This window comes from Papio anubis, chromosome 6, assembly GCF_008728515.1.
Source record: "Papio anubis isolate 15944 chromosome 6, Panubis1.0, whole genome shotgun sequence".
Classification (NCBI taxonomy): domain Eukaryota; kingdom Metazoa; phylum Chordata; class Mammalia; order Primates; family Cercopithecidae; genus Papio; species Papio anubis.
Window position 1 is genome coordinate 163522362 of NC_044981.1, and position 17695 is coordinate 163540056.

Sequence of the window (17695 nt, forward strand, 5' to 3'; positions counted from 1 at the left end):
CTCCCGCCCACCCTGAGGCGCTGAAGCCCTCGACGCCATCCTCGGGAGAGGCGCGGCCCGTTTCTGATTCTCGTTTCCTTCCTCCAGGAGCGTCCTTCACCGTAGCCAAATCAGCCTCTCAATTGCTGGAGTCTGGCCTCGGGCACTTCTCGGCTTACGCCGCCATACAGTGGCGCACCCCGAAACCGACAGCTCGGCTGACCTTGCGCACCCGCACTCTCCAAGGCAGGACTCGGTCCGGGGAGCTCGTTTTGCCAAGGCGAGGGGCGCGGGGCAGCCCAGGCGGCGGGATGGACACCCGGAGAGCGCGTAGTCTCCGGCGGGACGGGGCTTCCAGGACCCGGAAGAGGTCCAGGACTCTCCGCCGGCGCCCGGCGGTCGGCGGAGGGCCGCGAGGCAGGAGGGAGTGGAGATTGCTGTCCCAGCTCGGGCAGCGCGGAGCCCACCCAACGCCCTCCTCGGCCCTCGGCTCTTCTGGGGCCGTCCCGCCCCTGCACCAGGGTCTAGTGCCTTTCCGGTTAGCCTCGGAGACCCTGGCCGAGCAGTGTCCGTTCGCCTGGCTGGGGGGCCTCAGGACATTATTTCTGGGTGACAGCCCGCAGGGCCTTCCGCCCCTCGCGACCTCTCGGGAGTCCCTTCCCCGACGCCCGCGGGGCTGCAGGGGCCGCAGGTTCGGTCTCGGGGCCTCCTTTCCGCAGTCCGCCCAGCTCTAGGCTAGTGTGCTTTAATTACGTCAATAACATGACTCCGGCGATCCCGTGCGGCCTGGGAATGCGGCCGTGGGCGGCGGAGTCCAGGCGGAGTCGGCTCTCCTCCTCCTCACCTCTCGCCGGGTTCAAAGCTCGCGCCTCAGGCGACGGCGGCCAACGGGTTCGCAGCTGAAGGCCCCGCCGACGCCCCGCCCCCCACGCCTCGACGCCCCGCCCCTGGCGTGCCCACCCGCGCCCCGCAGCCCCGCCCCCAGCGCCCACCCTACGTTTCGCGGTTCAGTGGTCGGGCGCTCACCAAGGCCGGGTGCCCAGCGTCAACCCCGAGGTCTCCATGCCTCGTCTCCCGTCGCCAGGGGGCGGGGATAGCGCGCTAGGCGTCTGGGCGGGGCCTTGGCTGCGTCGGCTGCGTAGCGAGCCCGCCGAGCGGAGCGTGCTGCAGCCGTTGGCCGTTAGCGTGGCTTGGGCGGTTGTCTTGGAGAAGCAAGATGGCGGCGACGGCGGCCGCAGTGGTGGCCGAGGAGGACACGGAGCTGCGGGACCTGCTGGTGCAGACGCTGGAGAACAGCGGGGTCCTGAACCGCATCAAGGTGAGGCCGGAGGCTGGGGCCGGGTCTGGCGGATCTGCAGGGCCTGTGTGGACAGCGGTCGTCACAACGGTCGCGGCAAGGAGGCCGCCTCCCTGGCGAGGGACCGGGGACGGGGGGCATTGGGGGATCGCCCCGGCAGGGCCTCCGTCCTGCCAGCCCCACAGAGGAGTTCGGCTCGTTCGTTCGTTCGTGTGGTCCCGGAGGGCACCGCGGACTGGGGGCGCCTGGTCCGTCCCCTGCTGCGTTCCGTGGGGGCGGGACCTGGGGCCTGGGGGCCACACGGGCGGCCCGCAACTCGGCCCTGGAGCGCGGCCCCAGCGTCTCTTCCTCAGACTCGGGCATGATCCGCGGCGGGAAAGCAGCGCGTCCAGCCGAAGCCTGGGGGTCACGGAGCTTGTGTGACTGAGAACGTTTCGGAAGGCGTTTCTGGCCTTTGCACCTGCCCGCCCGGCTCGTTGGCTTGCTTGTGTTTGTTGCTGGCTAAATGTGAGCTTGTTGCGAAAATTGTCTTGAAATGGTAATTTCTTGTTTCTTAACTTTTTTTTAAAGGCTGAACTCCGAGCAGCTGTGTTTTTAGCCCTAGAGGAGCAAGAAAAAGTAGAGGTATGAAGTTTCCAGATTTTAACATGGCTGTGTTCGTTAATACTTAATTTCTTGTTCATTAAAAACCGTCTTAAAAATAGTTTATAGTAATGTATAGCTAGGGATAATTTTGAACTGTTAAGGATTATATTACTATTGAGAGAGAGCCAAAATTATTCTTTTTTCGTATAGTTTTTGAATTTGGGGGTAATCTTAAAGTTAAAGTACCGCAGTAACTCTGATACCAATGCTAAATCTGAAACAAAAGTTCATAGGAGTTTCTTGAAGAAATGGTTCCATTGTCAATGTGTTAAGTGCAGGTTCACTCAGATCTTTTAATAAGCTGATATGTTATTAATTCCTATGAAAACAGGGTATGTAGTATGCAACTTTTCCCAAAATTATCTGACCACTCAATTATTTTGACAATGAAAAAGACAGTGATTATCTTAAAAGTGCAACCACTTCTCTATGTTTACGTGGGTAATTTAACTTTTTCTGAGTCCCACCAACCATCCTGAGTAAATATTCTGGAATTTGTCAACAAGAATAGAACCATCATCAAAGTCTTAAACTCTTGCTTTATGACATATCAGTCTCCTGCCCTCTCACTTCGTTAGACCTGTATACCTAATCTCCAATTTCATCAAAATCTTCAGTTATTTGCCCTTTCCATGTCTGTGCAGGCGTCAGTCTTCTCTTGGTGGCGTTTTGTTCTGGACCCTATGGGTCTGGACCCCTAATTACCTTGCCTTACAGTCATACGGGGTCTGGAAGACATCTCAATGATCATTTAACCCAGCAAACTAACTCTCTTCCCATTTTACACATATGTGCTCCTGGAGAAGAGTCAGTCAACCATGTGGATTGCTGATGTTGCAAATTGGCAGGTACCAACCTGGTTAGGTCCTGAGCAGGCCCAGCAGCTCTCTTCTTCACCCTACCTGTGCAGTAGCCTTCTGTGTCACCCCTGCTTCCTTCTCTCTGAACACTTGGTCTTGTCGCTTCCTCCACAGGGAAGGTAGAAGCCATTAGATCCTAACTTTATGCCCTCCTCTCCTATCCCTCAATCTATTGCTCACCTGTGAAAATGTTTACCCGTGTCTATATTTATCTGTACCTCTTTCCTTACTGCTTTAGAAGAGGCTCTGTCCTGTCTAAGAATAATCATTCTGTCTTCTGTATACTTTCAAGTCTTTAATTATTTACTGTGTCTTTGACCCCATCCTTTTCTGGTGGCTTTTCTTTTGAGCATGAAAACATGTTTAAATAACTATTAGGAGTAAACTGTTTTCCTTTACTTACATTCTGCTTTTAATACCACTGTGGTTTTTTTCCTTCACAACCTGGTTTGGTTTGCTTTGCTTTGGTTTTTTTGAGACAAGGTCTTACTCCTTTGCCTAGGCGGGAGTGCAGTGGTGCAGTCATAGCTCACTGCAGCCTCAGCTCCCTGGGCTTGATTTTTCCACCTCAGCCTCTGGAGTAGCTGGGACTACCGGCGTGCACAACCGCATTTTAAAAGAATGTTCATGCTTATTCCATTTATTATATCCTGGGCTGCCCTTAGTCCCTTAAAATCTTTTTTTTTTTTTTTGAAACAGAGTCTCACTCAGTCTCCCAGGCTGGAGTGCAGTGGCGCAATCTTGGCTCACTGGAACTTCTGCCCCCTGGGTGGGGTTCAAGCGATTCTCCTGCCTCAGCCTCCCGAGTAGCTGGGATTACAGGCACTTGCTATCGTGTCTGGCTAATTTTTTTGGTATTTTTAGTAGAGATGGGGTTTCACCATCTTGGCCAGGCTGGTCTTGAACTCCTGACCTCGTGATCCACCCACCTCAGCCTCCCAAAGTGCTGGGATTACAGGCGTGAGCCACCGCGCCTGGCCAATCCCTTAAAATCTTAAATCTACCACTACCACCCTAAGTAATTTCTTTTGTTGCAGTCAAGAGGAGTCTCCTAATTGTGAGCATATTGTAGTTCCTACCTATCCTAGTTGATGATTGTGGCATTTGACATTCTTTTTTTTTTTTTTCTTTTTTTGAGACAAAGTCTCACCCTGTCACCCAGACTGGAGTGCAGTGGCACGATCATGGCTCACTGAAACCTCAGCCTCCTGCCTCAGCTTTCCAAGTCACTGGAACTACAAGCATGCACCATCACTCCCAGCTAGTTTTTTTTTTTTTTTTTTTTTTTTTTTTAAGATGGAGTCTGGCTCTGTGGCCCAGGCTGGAGTGCAGTGGCCGGACCTCAGCTCACTGCAAGCTCCGCCTCCCGGGTTTACGCCATTCTCCGGCCTCAGCCTCCCGAGTAGCTGGGACTACAGGCACTCGCCACCTCGCCCGGCTAGTTTTTTTGTATTTTTTAGTAGAGACGGGGTTTCACCGTGTTAGCTAGGATAGTCTCAATCTCCTGACCTCATGATCCGCCCGTCTCGGCCTCCCAAAGTGCTGGGATTACAGGCTTGAGCCACCATGCCCGGCCCCAGCTAGTTTTTTTAAAAAATTTTTTTCGTATAGATGGGGTCTCTCCTTTTACCCAGGCTGGTCTCGAACTCCTGGTTCAAGCATTCCTCCCACCTCAAACTCCGAAAGTGCTGGGATTATAGGTGTAAGCCACCACGCTAGGCCTGTAATTGACATTCTTGATTCCTCCTTCTTGAAAACGTCCTTGACCTTTGAGACCTTTTTCTGTTCTGTTTTTCTTTTTTTGACCACTCCTTGGTTTGTTTAGCATGATCTTTTTCCTGTACACCTGACTGAGACTTATCCACAGTTGTCATTCTGTACTCTCTCACAGACTGACCTTATTCATCCAGTAACTCCAGCCATGTAACTTTCATGCATATTTCTCTCCTGAGCTTCAGACCTGTATGTTAAACTGCCCACTATATTATGCCCTTAATGGGACCATCATTTATCTGGCAAGAAATCTAAGCGTTTCTTAAGCCTTGCTCTTCTTACTTCCTGCTCAGTCATCACCTGGCTCTGTGTCTGTCAGGTGTGTATCTGAAGTGTCCCCAAGGGAGTGCTCTGCTGCCTCCTTTGTGCTTGTTTTTTCTTTTCCAGATTGCTTTATCCCCTTCCTACGTGCCAGCCTCCCTTTCTGTGGTGTCCCTCACCATCTCCTTGAAGTCATTTTTCCACATTGCTCCTAGACTGGCTGTTTATAGTACACATCTGATCTTGTCCCTCCATTCTCTTTAAATATTTCAGTTGACTTAATATCTTAGAATTCCCTAAACCAGCCTACCAACTACCTTTATGATCTCTCCTCTCCTTGTCTTTTATTTTAACAACTTTATTGAGGTATAATTGACCTACAATAAAGTTAAAGTATTTAATATGTACAGTTTGATTTTTTTAATAGTTAATTTATGCAGCTGTGAAATGATCACCACAATCAAGGTACTGCACATATCCATGACCTTCAAAAGTTTTCCTTGTGCCCCTTTTGTAACCCTCTCCTCCACCTCAAACCTTTTTAAGAATTATATAAATGGAATCATGTAGTATGTGCTCTTTGTTTTGGTCTGGTTTCTTCAACATAATGCATTTGAAATTCATTCATATTGTAGTATGTATTAATAAATCATTTCATTAATACATTGTATAGATACGACAGTTTAGCGATTACCTGTTGACAGACATTTAGGCTGTTTCCAGTTTTTGAGTATTACAAGTAAGGCTTCTGTGAACAGTCATGTACAAGTCTTTGCTTGGATCTGTGATTTCTCTTGAGAAAATAAGTAGGGGTGAAGTGACTAGGTCACATGCTAGGAATATTTGTGACTTTTAAGAAACACAACCAAATTGCTGTCCAAACTCATTATGCCATTTTGTATTCCCATCAGCAGTGTATGAGGCTGCCGCTGTAGCAGCAATTAATGTGGTCTTAAGGAAGCTTACCATGTGCCACCTATTGTAGCCTGTTCTCAGAACACTCAGAGGCTTGATGGTCTAGAAGTATTTTTTCCATACTTATTCAAATGTATAATTACAAAAATACGTTGGCCTATGGGCCACATAAGATCATCTCACATTTCATGGATAAACTGGGAATTACAAGTTATAATTAAATTCCTGTTCATAATAAGTATGCTATAAATGGTAGATACCTGAGATGACAAAATATCAAACTTCATATATTTGAAATAATAAACAGTTGTTGACATTTAATTTTATTTCACACAGGTATTTGAAAATATTTTCAAAAGTTTATAAAATATTTAAAATTAAAAATAAATACAAATCATATATGGTTTTGTTATATTAACTTTGAGAAATTACTAAATAGCACAAAGTAAGTCCTGTAGTAATTAACAGTTATAGAATGGATTTTGTAATACCATAATTTTATCGATGAAAACGTTAAACTTTATATTTTGTAGTTGATTTTAGGGTAAACACAGGACACTTAACCTTTTTTTTTTTTTTTTTTACCAGAACAAAACTCCTTTAGTCAATGAGAGCCTGAAAAAGTTTTTAAATACCAAAGACGGTAAGATGTTCAGCTTCTTCTTGTTTATCTATCTCTGAATTTTTGAATCTTGATACCATTTGGGAGAAATCAGGAATTTCAGGGAGTTTTTTTACGTCTGCAATTCTTATAGGTCTTCATTTTAAAATAATATTTCATTGTACAACAATTGTGTTGCTATTACATATTTTCATACTTGGGATGTTGCTTAAAGCCAGTTTTACTACAAAAAGCCAATATTAACTATTAAAAAGCGAAACACTGAAATCTATGAGATGACTATCTTACAGTTAGTTACAGACTGATGATCCCAGTCAAAAAATTAGGAGATTGAGATTTTCATTACTTAATCGTGTTATTCAAAGAAGAAATTTGTAACTTAAAAAATTTAGAAACCTTTCTTCCTTAATTTAGTGTATCTATTTCATAATGTTAATTTAAAAAATTCGGTTTTTAAAGGTTTGCTTACTTACCTTTTTCTTGATCTTTATAGGTCGTTTAGTGGCTAGTCTTGTTGCAGAATTTCTTCAGTTTTTTAACCTTGACTTTACTTTGGCTGTTTTTCAACCTGAAACTAGCACAGTAAGAATAATGATTTTTACATCTATCCTTTGAAACCTTCTTTGATACAAATGAGTTAATATTAAGCTGAAAGTTAATAGAATTTGACAACTGATAGTTTTTTACATTTAGATTATTTTTGGTAGTTGATCATCTGTTTTTCTTAAAAGCCATATGAGCTTTCAGATAGCTGGCACAAGTGTTGCTGCTTTGTGTTACTTGAAAGCTTGCTAATAAAAGTGTTACTGTAGGGTTAATTTTGATACGATGTTAGATTGCACCTGTTAATGAAAACTTTGAAAGTAGAGGCTCTGTAAAAGAAATAGGCATAATTTTTAAAAATAGACATTTCATTCATTAGTAAGACGGTCTCTGAGTTTAAAGATGTTTTTAAACTCTGAAAATATTTTCTTTACTCTTATAATAACTTATGCTATTTTTTTGTGCACTTGCATCTTTTCTAGCTGCAAGGTCTCGAAGGTCGAGAGAATTTAGCTCGAGATTTAGGTATAATTGAAGCAGAAGGTACTGTGGGTGGACCCTTATTATTAGAAGTGATCAGGCGCTGTCAACAGAAAGAAAAAGGGCCAACCACTGGGGAAGTAAGTAGAATTCTCTGTTATCTTTTTCTATTTTAATTATTGGCTCCTTAGTTTAGCGATGCAGATTAGTGCATATATAGTAAATTAAGGTTTTCATACTGGAAGATATTCCTTAAAAACGAAATGAAATGCATTCAGATTGTATCAATGCAAATTTTAATGAAAATTAGGAATGTGCTGACTCTTGATTCTGTGGCACATCTGTTCTGGTTTTTGATCCTCAGGAGTGTTGGGTCATGAGCTAAACTGTCCGGAACAAATCCCAACTGCTCGTTGCCTCGCTTGATCCTCCATTCATTTCATACTGTGTATGAAGTGGGCTCTACCAGGCCCTACCTCAGTGTTCTGAGACTTCTCTGCATAAGCCAACAGAAGCACTCAACTTGGTGTTATTTTTATTAAAACATCTTAGTTAAATATAAAAAGGCTGATTTATAGGATAGTTAATTTTTGGACTTAAAGGCCTCTTTAAGCTTAAAACTAAGCTGTTGATTTTGCTTTAAACTGTTTGGAAACAGTTCAAACTTATACTTTTTTGATTAGTAGTACTTTTCATACTCAACCTTTTTTTTAGAAATTGTGCTAATGAGATTAATGATCTAATTTTTATTTTCATGCATTAATTTTACATAAAGATACTCTGTTTTATAGATATAGGTAACATCTGTAACTGTTACAGATATTTGATTAAATGTGATCTTTTAGTCCAATTTATAGGTAAGAATGTGGAGGGCTATATAGGTTTCCTACTTATTTTCTTTGGTGAATCTCAGAGGATACTTTCGATTAGAATTTTTGAAAATTGATAAAGCTTGCCTGAGTACTAATATATATAAGGCATGGTAAATAGACTTCGTGGGTACCATAAGATAAAATATAAGAAACTTCTATGTCTCTGAAGAGCACAAAGCTATTTAACATAAAATGTGCTCAAATAAGGAAGTTAACATTTAAATAACAGTTTAAGATTATGGAGGAATTGTCATTTAACACATTATTTGCAAACATATTATGAATAGTTTAGAGGAGGAAGCAATTGTCACATGCCAAAATTTTATTGAAGTCAATTTTAAAGTGAGAGTAGGATGTCAGTTGTGGGGCGAGGATTGGGAAGGGTGTTCCGAGAAGTTGAAACAGTGCCAGCCAAGTGTGGGAGCAGGAGAGCATAGCCAGATCCCGGGCTGGCTGGGAGTGAGGCGGCTCGCCCAGAGCACAAGTTGTCACTTCAGCTTGTGCATATAATTTCATTCCTTCATTTATCAATATTCAGCAAGCTTTTATTGTGTGCTTATTTGATAGATACTGTGCTGGGACTAGGCAATCAAAAACAAACTAAAGAACCCAGTCTCCTGGGGCCAGCAATCTGTAGGTCTTGATGACCTCTGTTGGTTCTCCCCACTTGGCTTCTGTGCCCCTGAAGAACTCTCTTGTCTTTCTAACTGGCCTTTCATTTTCTTTTCTGTTTAGTAGTTGTGCTTTGGCTCACCTCATTGCAGTGGTGTTTATGCACATTTTTGTGTCTAGATTGATCTTTCTTCCTTAACATACCACTAGCATGGACTCTGGAACCAGGTTACTTGGGTGAAACCCCAGCTCTGCTACATTCTAGCTGTGTGAGCCTGCAGTCACTCAGCCTCCGTGTGCCCAGGTTCCTTATCTGCAACACGGAGATCACAGAAGTATCGTGCCTACAGGTCTGGAGGGGGTCTGAGGAAGCAAGATGTGTGAAGCTTTGAGCACAGTGCTTGGCACGGAGGACTCTGTGTGTCATTATAGTAGGCATCAGTGGATTCAATTAACTGCGAATTGAAAATATTCGGATTGGCTGAGCGTGGTGGCTCATGCCTGTAATCCCAGCACTTTGGGAGGCCAAGGCGGGCGAATTATGACGTCAAGAGATGGAGACCATCCTGGCCAACATGGTGAGACCCCGTCTCTACTAAAAATAGAAAAATTAGCTGGGCACGATGTTGTGCGCCTGTAGTCCCAGCTGCTTGGGAGGCTGAGGCAGAATTGCTTGAACCCAGGAGGTGGAGGTTGCAGTGAGCCGAGGTCGTGCCACTGCACTCCAGCCTGGCGACAGAGCGAGACTCCATCTCAAAGAAAAATGTTTGGATACAATACAACAAAAGAATGCAAATCTAGTATAAAACTATTTTTATAGCATTTACATTGTATTAGATATAAGTTATTTAGACATGATTTGAAGTACATAAGTTATATGCAAATATGTCATTTCACATAAGGGACTTGAGCATCCTTGGATTTTGGTGTCCCCAGTGGAGTCCTACAACCAATCCCCTGTGGATACTGAGGGATGACTGTATTAGTATTACTGTTTCTTGTTATTGTATGGATGACTGTTTTTTTTTTTTTTTTTTTTTGAGACGGAGTCTCGCTCTGTAGCCCAGGCTGGAGTGCAGTGGCCGGATCTCAGCTCACTGCAAGCTCCGCCTCCCGGGTTCACGCCATTCTCCGGCCTCAGCCTCCCGAGTAGCTGGGACTACAGGCGCCTGCCACCTCGCCCGGCTAGTTTTTTGTATTTCTTAGTAGAGACGGGGTTTCACCGTGTTAGCCAGAATGGTCTCGATCTCCTGACCTCGTGATCCGCCCATCTCGGCCTCCCAAAGTGCTGGGATTACAGGCTTGAGCCACCGCGCCCGGCCTATGGATGACTGTTTAAGTTCAGTGTAGTCTGCCTAAGTCCAGCTCAGTCCTTTATCCTAGCTCCAAACTAGAATTTCCAGCTCTTCACAAAACATACCTCCCTGGATAACCCAATAGTACATTCGAATCCTGTGTGGAAAAACTGACTTTCTTCTCTTTACCTCTAAAAAAGTAAAAACATAAAGACAAAAGCAAATCCCACCTTACTCCCTGCAAATAACCCTCTTCCAGTTCTTCCTGCTCACTTCTTTGTTTTCATTGATTCTATTCCTGTGACTCCTTGGTTTCATCCCAAGGAGCCGACTTTCACATGTGCTCTAGATTCAGTTATTCTGTCAGGAAGGATTCACTCTCCACCTTGCACCCAGTAGCTTTGGTAACAGGCTGTGGAAGAAAGAGTAATTGCTGGAGGGCTTTCTCTTCTCTGCTGGATAAGATGTGTACCTGAAAATGACACCCAGTAGCATTCCTGTGTAGTGGGTGTGATGTGAAAATGGACACAGAATCTCTGGTCTTCAGTACTCCATTCTGACTCGTGGATTTGAGGCCTCCCCTGAAGTTTGCCTTGACTTTTTTGTAGCTGTGATTCTGTCAAATAGACCCAGGATAGGAATTCTGTATCCTCAAAAGGTAGTTGTTTTACTCCCCCAAGTTGCTGAACCACTAAGTTGGGCATCTCATCTCCATTTTTTGCTAGTTTTCCCTTCCTAATATCTGGGTATTTAATTTTAATAGTTTGTGTGTATGTATATAAACAAATAGATAAAATATTTAAAATAGAGACCTCAAAGATGTATGTTTTGGCTCTTCATTATTTATTAGTGTTTTCTATTACTTTGGAAGAAAATCTGTCATTTATAATGAAATAAAAAATTAGAGCTTTTATTAGCTTTTGAGTTTGGCTATAGAAAACTAGCTATAGGTTAAGTTCACTGAACTAAATTACTGATTTTTTACCACAGCTGCATTTTAACCACCTCAAGAATTAGGTTGCTGTGCCCCACCCGCTTTAACGTGACTTTGGTTTGATTTTATTGGATGCTCCCCAGCTGTAGGTAATTAAAGCCCTTTCTTGTTTTCTGAGCCCCTCGGATCATTTTCATCTCTTTCAGCACCTCTACCATGTAGGTCCTTATGTCTGTCCAGGATCATTTCTTCCTAAAGGTTCTCATGCTTTCAGTCTGTCATTCACTGTTGCAGAATTATTTTTAAACTTCAGCCCTTCCTCTGTTCCTTTCTTCTGTACGATTGTAGTGGCTGTGCGCTGCCGACTCAGGAGTCCCAGATTCTTCAGCCCTTATGAAATGTTCTGTGTGATGTGGCCTTAACCTTTCTTTCTAGCCTTATGCCTTTTTTTTTCTCTCTTTTGAGACGGAGTCTCGCTCTGTTGCCCAGGCTGGAGTGCAGCGGCGCGATCTCGGCTCACTGCCAGCTCCACCTCCCAGGTTCATGACATTCTCCTGCCTCAGCCTCCTGAGTAGCTGGAACTATAGGCGGCCACCATCAAACCTGGCTAATTTTTTTTTTATGTATTTTTAGTAGAGACGGGGTTTCACTGTGTTAGCCAGGATGGTCTCAATCTCCTGACCATGTGATCTGCCCAGCTCGGCTTCCCAAAGTGCTGGGATTACAGGCGTGAGCCACCACGCCCAGCCGGCATAGTGATTTTTAACATACTGTTCACAGTCAGTGGAAGCCTTTGAAAATTCGAACAGGAATACCCATTTGGAAGATTTGTAGAGGTTGGATTGGTAAAATATGGAGAAGTTAGCAGACTAGGAGGTGGTGAAACACGTAAGAAGGCAAATCTAGACAAGAATGGTAGCGGTAAGAATAGAAATAAGTGGACATATAGGCTGGGCATGGTGGCTCACACCTGTAATTCCAGTACTTTGGGAGGCTGACGCAGGCGAATCACTTGAGGCCGGGAGTTTGAGACCAGCCTGGCCAACATGGTGAAACCCTGTCTCTATTAAAAATATAAAAATTAATGTCAGGCACGGTGGCTCATGCCTGTAATCCCAGCGCTTTGGGAGGACAAGACGGGTGGATCACCTGAGGTCAGGGGTTCGAGACCAGCCTGGCCAACGTGGTGGAACTCCATCTCTACTAATATCCAAAAAAAATTGGCCAGGTGTGATGGCTCACACCTATAATCCCACTTTGGGAGGCTGAGGCGGGCAGATCATTTGAGATCAGCCTGGCCAACATAGTGAAACCCTGTCTCTACTAAAAATACAGAAATTAGCTGGGCACGGTGGCATGCACCTGTAGTCCCAGCTCCTCGGGAGGGCGAGGCAGGAGAATTGTGTGAACCTGGGAGGTAGAGGTTGTGGTGAGCCGAGATCACGCCCCTGCACTCCACAGAGCAAGACTGTCTCAAAATCTCGCCATTGCACTCTAACCTGGGCAACAAGAATGAAACTCCGTCTCAAAAAAAAAAAAAAAAAAAGTCGGATGTGGTGGTGCATTCCTGTAATCCCAGCTACTTGAGAGGCTGAGGTGGGAGGACCACTTGAATCTGGGAGGCGGAGATTGCAGTGAGCCGAGATCCACCACTGCATTCCAGCCTGGGTGACTGAGACCCTGTTTCAAAAAAAAAAGATTAAGAAAGAAAGAAAAAGAAATGAATAGATTAAGATGACCTTTTAAGAATCAACAAGACTTGGTAAACTAATATTTTGGCATGGGGCAGGGTCATAGAAGGCAATATGAGAAAAGAAAAGCTCTCAAAGGCCATTTTAAGGATTTTAGCCTAGAAGAAGATAGTATCACCACCAGAAATAGTGGGACTGAAGAGGGAGAACTGAAGTTATGAAGAGCAGCACATTTTCCTATTTAAAAAGTTACTGTCAGTCATAAAAGGATTTTTGTAACAAACAGCCAATAGTTAATATGTACACAGTGTCATAGAGCTTGTGCTGGTAGTGGATGAATTGTAGGAAGTGATTTTCATTTAAGAAACATTTTAAAAACCTCCTCCTTTGCGTTAACCACAGTGCTCAGAACCCTGTGGTGACAGGGCACTGGGCAGCAGACACAGATGACTCCTGTGGAAGATGGGCTAGAACAGGTGTGGAAGTAGAAAAGTGGAAGAGTGTACTACTATTTGGAGGGGTAAAGTATTTTTAATGAAAATTGTTATTTAGTATTTTTTTTTGAGATAAAATGAAGTAGGGAAACAAATTCAAGGAGGGCAAAAAGTAGATCTTGGAGAATTACAGGATATTATTTGTCTGGAGAATAGGGAGAAGGGAAGTGAGGAAGTAAATGCTGGAATGGTAGACCTGGGACAGATTTCAGTGGAGACAGTATCCTGTTCAAAGTGAATGAATGAAATATTTTGCAGGTAATTAGAATCTAGGGATGTGTAGAAGGTTTTTGAGGGGGTAAAATTAGAGGAAAATCTAAAAAGAATGGTTACTTTAATAAAGAAGAAATAAAATACCAACATTGTATAGTATTTCTAAATGCTAAAATTCTATTGGAGTATAGTTGGTATATTCGTGTTTTATTTTTAAATGTATTCTAATTTTAAACTAAAATATTTTAGGGTGCACTAGATCTATCTGATGTACATCCTCCACCAAAGTCACCAGAGGGAAAAACAAGTGCACAGACAACACCAAGTAAGGTGAGTGAGCTGCAGAAGCCAGAAGTCATGTCTGGACTCAACTCCAGAGGGCTCTGCCCTTCTCTCTCTAGTCTTTCTTGTTACAAGTTGTATTGTTTTATAACACATGAGCTCTTTAGTTTCTTGAAGATGCTTTCTTCCCATTAAGTATACATTAAAAAAAATTTTTTTTGGCTTTGTTGTTGGTGGTTTGACATTTGTATCATAGAAAGGAATGTGCTGGTAAGTAACAGAATCAGAATATTTGGATTTATTTGGTACTTTGGACATTTTTCTCCTATTAACAAGGGGATTTACTTACTTTTCATTTATAAATTCCTAGCTTGAGAATATTAAGCTAGGAATATGTATTACAGGATATAATATTGAATGAATATTTTAGACTTCTAGATGGGTGATGAGATTCAGAATTGTAAATCATGATGGTTTTTAATATACATGGGCTGTTTTGATAGAATTTCTAAGAAAATGTATGTACTTTGGTTACATTTATGTGTGTATGCATGTGTGCATCTGTTTGTGTGTTTATGAGTTGTTAAAAGTAAGACTTGATTTCAGAGGTTAAGCATAAAGAAAAAAAATGAGCTGTACACTTTGAATTTAAGATCCAGGATATGTAGGAATGGATAGAAAGATGATTGTCAGGAAATTTGTTTTCTCAAGAGTATAGCTTGAATTGGTAGTCCCAGGCGGTCTTATCAAAGGATAGGTTTGGGTCTGTCTTAGTCTGTTCAGGCTGCCAAGTACCATAGATTGGGCAGCTTACAAACAACACATTTTTTCTCACAGTTCTGGAGGCTGGAAGTCCAAGATCACGGCATCACTGTGGTTAGGTCTGGTGAGGTCCCTCTTCTAGGTTGCAGAGAGCTGCCTTCTCGTTGTGTCCTCATGTGGTGGAAAGAGGGTGAGAGAGCTCTCTGGGGTCAAGGCCCTAATCCCATTCACAAAGGCTTCACCCTCATGATCTGCTCACCCCTCAAAGGCTCCACCTTCTGATACCATCACATCGAGGGTTAGGATTTCAACATAGGAGCTAGCAGTTTGTGGACTACACAAACCTGCAGTCCATGACAGGTCAGGTTTGTATTCTTTGACTTTCCCTTTGATTTTCATCCCATAAGAACAGAGTGATGCTGTGGAATCCATTCCAAAAGATGAGGCCCCCATGTGGGTTTATGGTGGTGGATCAACTTTCAGATATAGTTGCATCTTTTTAAATAGATGAAATTCCAGAACGTAGTGATTATACTACAAGATTCCTTTCTTTTTTAAATGTCTAGGCACAGAACATTGCTGAACGATTGCTGTTATTTTTTGCTTGTTCTTTGATGTTGTTGCTCCTTTTATTTAAGTTTGGAAAACTAAAGGAATTTTATACTTTATTTCTAACCAAGGGAACAACTATTGTATTGTTTATAGTTGCTCCTTCTGAGATTTCTAGTTTGTGTAGGGAAGGCATTTTAAAATTTTTTTTTTTTCCTAAATGCTCATAGGAAGCTATAACCCCAAAGACAGAATAAGGTCATGAGTAAGTTTTTAAAATTTCTTTAAATTAATTGCAAATAAAACAGCCTATGTAAGTAAGCTTTACTTTTCATGAAAATATCTGGCTTTAGAAAAATTAAAATTAATGAATATTCCAAAATACTTATCAGTACCTATAGCATTTGACTATTTGGAAGCTCTTTTTAGCAAATTATTACTGTGTTTAAAGCAAATTAGCAATCCTAACCTTCTACATATAGGGTATGTCTTCTGGGTAAAATATTAAAGTCTGTTTTACGTACTCTTATTCTCTCTACATACATTTTAAGATCTAAGAATTAAAATGAGAATCTCAGTGTTTTAGGTCAGTCAGGAAATGATGCTGTGAGTTTTTCCAGAGAAGCGGGGACTGTCCTGAGGCTGCTTTAGAGAACAGCGTTTGTCCTAACAGCTGTCTCTGCTTCTCCTGCTGCCATCCCGTTATTCTAGTTGAGTCCCCATTTCTCAGTTGGCCTCATAAACCCTCTTCAGAAATACCCTAGATAGTCCTTGTGTAGGGTTGCATCTGTTCAAAGATAAACCCTTATTTTGACACGTAAAATGCAATTTCTGTAGTACTAAAGGACCTGGATTTGGGATCCAGTACTTTCCCTACCCTCTTCTTGCTAGCTACCTCCTACTGGCACCTAATCAGCCTTGAGGGCCCATGGGGAATGCTAGAAACTCTCCAAGAGTAGCGTCCACCCAACCTTTAGGAACCAGCTTTGTGTGCTCCTGAGAAAGATCAGATGAGGTCAGGACAAGTCTTCAAGGAAGTTTCCTAGGAACTCAAGTGAGGCTTATTTAGTATGCTGCTAAAATGTAGCATGAAAGAGGTGATTCTCCACCCAGTAGAAGCTGAGCGGGTGGAGGCTGCAGTATCTGTGTTTGACCTAGTAACTATTGGAAACAGTAAACATGAGGTAGATCACTTTAGGAATAGAGTTAAGAAAGGACCAAAAAAGCAGGCCTCACAGAACATATTGACTAGATGTTGCACTTCTGAGACATTTTTCAATAGGCATCTTTGTTTGGTAATGAGTTAATTTATTTTTAAAGATTTCTATTTTGTGGTAAAATCTCATTTTATTCTCATGCTCAGATACCAAGGTATAAAGGACAAGGTAAGAAGAAGACAAGCGGGCAGAAGGCTGGTGACAAGGTAACACGCATGAGGGCAGAGGAGAAAAGCAGCCTGTGGGCATCAGGTCTCAACTCTGGGGCCTCCTGGAGTGCTGGGCTCCTGTCAGGTTGGGTTCTCAGTTTTCTTATGAAATGTCACTTGAGGCTGGGCACGGTGGCTAACGCCTGTAATCCCAGCACTTTGGGAGGCCAAGGCGGGCGGATCACTTAAGGTCAGGAGTTCGAGACCATCCTGGCCAACTTGGTGAAACTCCGCCTCTACTAAAATACAAAAATTAGCCGGTGGTGGTGGCACATGCCTGTAATCCCAGCTACTCGGAAGGCTGAGGCAGGAGAATCGCTTTAACCTAGGAAGCGAGGTTGCAGTGAGCTGAAATCGTGCCATTGCACTCTAGCATGGGTGACAGAGTGAGACTCTGTCTAAAAACACGAAACAGTAAGGATGGCATGAAATAAAAAGTAAATTTCACTGTCAGCTTTTATCCAGGTGAAAATCATACTGTCGAATCTTAAAACCATGCTCTCAGTTTTACTTTGAAAATTCCTGTTTTGTTGGCAATTAAAAAAGAGTTGAAAATACGGATTTTTCTTTTGAATGGATGATTAAACACATTTTTAACATTGATTTTTATCTGAGGAAAATAGAACATCAGACTATTTTTTGGATAAGTTCTCATTGATAAATTAAAAGTTAAACTTATTTCCTCCAAGACATTTTTGTGTTCTGCCATTTTTCAGACAATTCACTTTCGTGACCCTTTATTCAGGGCCCCTGCTCACAGTAGACTGCTGGCCAGTGCTGCATACCGCCAAGGCCTTGGCTGCTTTTTCCTCCTCCCTAAAGATCGCAAAAATTGACTAATCTGGTAGATTAGCTGCTTATGAAATTTAAATATTAGAAGTTTTAGAAACATTATCAGTACAGTTTTTACATCTACTTAGGATAAGACAAAATGTTTAATTTTCAGTTCTGTGAGATTCATTAGTCCTATGTTGCACTTCGGTTATGTATAGATATTTTCACTAAGTTGAAAATCTTCAAAATTAAAGCTTTTTAAAAATTCCACCTGTTGTGTTAGCTGGCTTTAGTTCTAGTAGTTTCAAAGGTAAATTCCTACTATTGTATTCTCTTTGTTCACACTGTTCTTTATGCGTTATTAAACAAGAAGATGCTCTAAAATAATGATTAAGTTGTTTTTTTTTTAACATTTA

General features: G+C 42.7%; 1 protein-coding gene across 3 annotated transcripts in view; it reads left to right on the top strand.

Annotated features, from left to right (window-relative positions):
* The first annotated feature begins 1105 nt into the window (after positions 1-1105).
* The window catches only part of FGFR1OP (FGFR1 oncogene partner), a 44402-nt gene continuing 27812 nt past the window's right edge, over positions 1106-17695 (top strand). For 2 of the 3 annotated variants that reach the window (XM_021937514.2, XM_031667563.1), the window contains exons 1-7: positions 1106-1297; positions 1847-1900; positions 6319-6373; positions 6846-6934; positions 7378-7515; positions 13736-13816; positions 16443-16502. In XM_021937514.2, coding sequence (XP_021793206.2) covers positions 1196-1297; positions 1847-1900; positions 6319-6373; positions 6846-6934; positions 7378-7515; positions 13736-13816; positions 16443-16502 — 579 coding nt within the window. In that variant the 5' untranslated portion in view covers positions 1106-1195. The remainder of the gene's footprint in view (positions 1298-1846; positions 1901-6318; positions 6374-6845; positions 6935-7377; positions 7516-13735; positions 13817-16442; positions 16503-17695) is intronic. The other variant, XM_031667564.1, reaches the window with a different exon arrangement.